The 3,626-nt window shown below is 30.1% G+C and overlaps 1 protein-coding gene across 1 annotated transcript; it reads left to right on the forward strand.

Moving 5' to 3' along the window:
- Positions 1–349: 349 nt before the first annotated feature.
- Positions 350–3,626, forward strand: LOC142322870 (uncharacterized). Its single transcript, XM_075361961.1, has one exon. It carries the CDS (start codon positions 358–360, stop codon positions 3,562–3,564), a length of 3,207 nt encoding a protein of 1,068 aa, XP_075218076.1. The 5' UTR covers positions 350–357; the 3' UTR covers positions 3,565–3,626.

Consider the following 3,626-nt stretch of genomic DNA (forward strand, 5'->3'; position numbering starts at 1 on the left):
TTATATGATGAATACATATATTTGAGTGATGTGTAATGAAGAAAGTTGTTTTGATAAAACTTGTATTTTTTTTATTTTGCTGTTAAAAAATGGATATAAGAAAAATTTAAATAATTTACCATATATATTATCGTCATAGTAAAAATATATATGTATATGCATTCATATATGTATATAGTTTTTTATATAATGCTTCGAGTAAATTCAAATGATTGTTCATCACAGAATATTGTACAGCCAGATGTACCTAAACCTAACACACAAAACAAAAGTTTTCATCTACAAAATCTTTCAGAATCAAGTTCTAAACATAGAAAATATAGTTTAAAATATGATTTTAAACAAAAGATTGATTCAATGTTTGATGAAACTAGATCTGCTATTCTTGAATCTGAAAATGTTTATAGAAAGAAATACGTGCATAAAGCTCGGTCAGATAGTGGAGCATTCCCGTCTACTGGCATTTGTAATAATGGTTTAGAAAGTATTACTAAGTACAGGGATGAAAGGAAAATAAAAAACTTGGTTCAAGCCAGAATAGAAAAAATGTTTGCTGATGTGAGTTCATCTGAAATTGAAGATGACCCCTCCACAATAAATGCCCAACAATTTCAAGTAGATTACATCGGTTCATTACCTCTTTTTAGTAAAGTTACATCTCTTCAAGGTCTACAGGAACCGCTTAAAGATTTATATTTTAATTACCGCAAGAATAAGTATACATCTTCAAAGTTACAAGTGTTGTTAGAAATTTCAGCGAACGGATTAAAAGTACAAAATTTTAAACAAAATTTCAGTGGTGCAACGGTAGAACAGTTAAATCCATTTCCATCCATTGCAGTCTGGGCTGCCTTGAAATTTGTTTGTCGACCGCAACAAGCACCAAATGGACAATCCGGACTTGAATATGCATTTTTGCCAATTGTCGTTGATAATAAAACTTCAGAAAAATCATCACTATTTCGTACTTTAAACCAAAATGACATTTCTTGTGCAATTGAGAAAACATATGATGATCATTCTCCATTATTTGTGGTTATAATGCGGAAAAATGGTGCATCGAATAACCGTTTACAATGTCATGGTTTTGCTTGTGCTACTTCTGAAGATGCGATTGTCTTAGCAGCAAATTTATATAAAGCACTGGTGGCGACAATGACTCATAATCAAACTAATAATGGTTCACTTAAGAAAAGAAGAAAAGTAAAATGTTGTAATGGACTTGGAACTGTCTGTAGTGTTGCTGGATCAAGTGTTTGTGGAGAGTCAGATTATTTATTTCCAGAAAGAAAGAGTAAGCCATTGTTGAGTAATAAAACTGAATCGCCAAAGAAAATACCACCTCCAAGACCACCAAGAAAGAATAAAGGTCTATCTAATGTACAGAACACCCAAAATATTGTTCCTTCACAAATAAATCTAGAACCAGATGAAATTATTGCTATTGATGAAATCAATATGGAAAATGAAGGTTTTGTACAAAATAAAAGTAATATTGATACTGAGAGTACTAAGGGTGATGAATACACGTCTTATAGAAGTAAATGTGATAAAACGGCTCCTTCTGTTTGTTCATTGCAGTCTTTAAATTCTGAAAAAAATGAATCTGGTGATATATTTACTAAGCTTGTAATACCTCGAAGTGGTAGTTTTTTAAATTCTGGACCGTTTACTTCAAGGTACAGCAGGTGTACTAATGGTTATAGTACAGGAATTAATTGTAGTAACCGGAAAAACAGTTTACACAGTCCTTTGGGTTTTATTGAACTTTTTAATGAGCTACGTATCCATGAAGGTTTGAATAATATTGATGAAATATTAAACACAATTATTGATGTAGATGGTATGTCTTTTAATAGTTTAAAACCTATATACAAAGAATTTATAATCAAGCTGGCTGTTACCTTGACTAAGGATGAATTGTATCAAAGAAGTAAATCGATAATGCAAAAGCAGAAACGTAGAAAAAGACAGATAATGCTAAACAGAAAGAGAAGTTGCATTTCAGGATGCAAAATTAAAAGAGCATTCCATGTTTCAGTATCAAAATTTAGACCTTCAAGGTACAAAATTGGCTCATCGTTTTCATCATATTTTTTTCCAAACTTTAAAAAAATGCAACAAAACAAACAGTTCAAACCTAAAATGAAGTTAAGAAGACAAAATATCTCCTCAACGCTTACATCAAATGATTCATTTGTTCTTGGTTTTAACAGACACAGGCGAAATAGTTTTAAATGTAATTCTAATGATATTTACAAAGATAAATCATTTTATTTAAAAAAAGGTGAAATATCATTTCACAGAAAAAAAGTAGTGTCTGGTTCTCATATTCCAAACATGACAATGTCATTTAATCCTGTTGAAATCATGAAGCATTCACCAATAAATGAAGAAAGTACAAGTTTAATTGAAAATCAAAGAAAAAATGGTTCACGATGTAGCCATGAGAATGTCTCTGGATATGTTTCTTGCAGTGAATGCAGTTACAATACTGATTCTTGTAAATATAAATCCTCAAAAAAATGCTACTGTTCAATGAGAAAACCTAAGAAAAACAATAAAGTAGAAAAAACTGAAATCACAGTAAAGCAGTCTTCTGTGTCATCATGCAGTTGCGATACAGACAGCTGTATTGAAAGTGAGAAATGTTATTGCAGTCATAATAACAAGCCATCAATATTTGAACAACTTAGGCAACAAGGCTTTGCAGCCTCAGAATCAAGCTTATCTCGACCTAGCTCACCAGTGACTTCATGGCAGAAAAATTATGGCTTAAAATCTACTGCAAAACAAAATAAAACTTGTTTACAGGCGTCAAAAAGTTTAGAATTCTTCCATGTTCAAAAAAATATATCAAGGGTTCAGTTAAATTACAAGGACACTAAAATTTGTCCAAAACCAGATAAAGTATATGAAGGTCATTTTGAGCATAATGAAACTAACCAAGCAGAAATTAAAGAATATTCAATAAAACCTTTAATGATTACCAATAACAATTCGAAGTTGGGTGTGGCAAAATTAAAACATTCCATTTTTAATGAGAATAATGAAAAAGGTGATAACAATGAAGATAATTATTTTTTGACTGACTGTGAAAATAATTTTAATTACACAGAAAATTTTAATGAAGAAGATAGTGAAAAAGGTACTGAAGTAGAAAATGGTATCGGAAACTCTGAAAGTCATTTCTCAAAAAACCATAATGATAATGAACTTAATAAAATACTAGTGGTATCAGCAAGAGATCAAAAGGGCCAGGTTAAAAACTCTGTTACACCTCTTTATAATAAAAGTATATTTTCTTCCTCAAATATTCCTAATAGATTCTTAAAAAATGAAAATATCCATGAGATTGATGCAATATCAATAAAAAAAACAGCTGAAATTGCTGCATTATTTTCTGATATGAAAGTGGAGAAAAAAAATCATCTTAATATACGTTGTGATAAAGATGTAATCTATAATTCCTTGAATCCTCCAAACAGTTTATTATGGAGTAGAACAGGCAGCATGTGTATAAAAAACATAAATTTAGAAAACTCTTTAGGTTATTTCCCATAAGATTTTGAGATAAATGTTTTATACTAAGATCTATATTTAGTGTCCAAATATTAATTTACATT

The sequence above is a fragment of the Lycorma delicatula genome, chromosome 4, assembly GCF_047948215.1.
Source record: "Lycorma delicatula isolate Av1 chromosome 4, ASM4794821v1, whole genome shotgun sequence".
Lineage (NCBI taxonomy): Eukaryota > Metazoa > Arthropoda > Insecta > Hemiptera > Fulgoridae > Lycorma > Lycorma delicatula.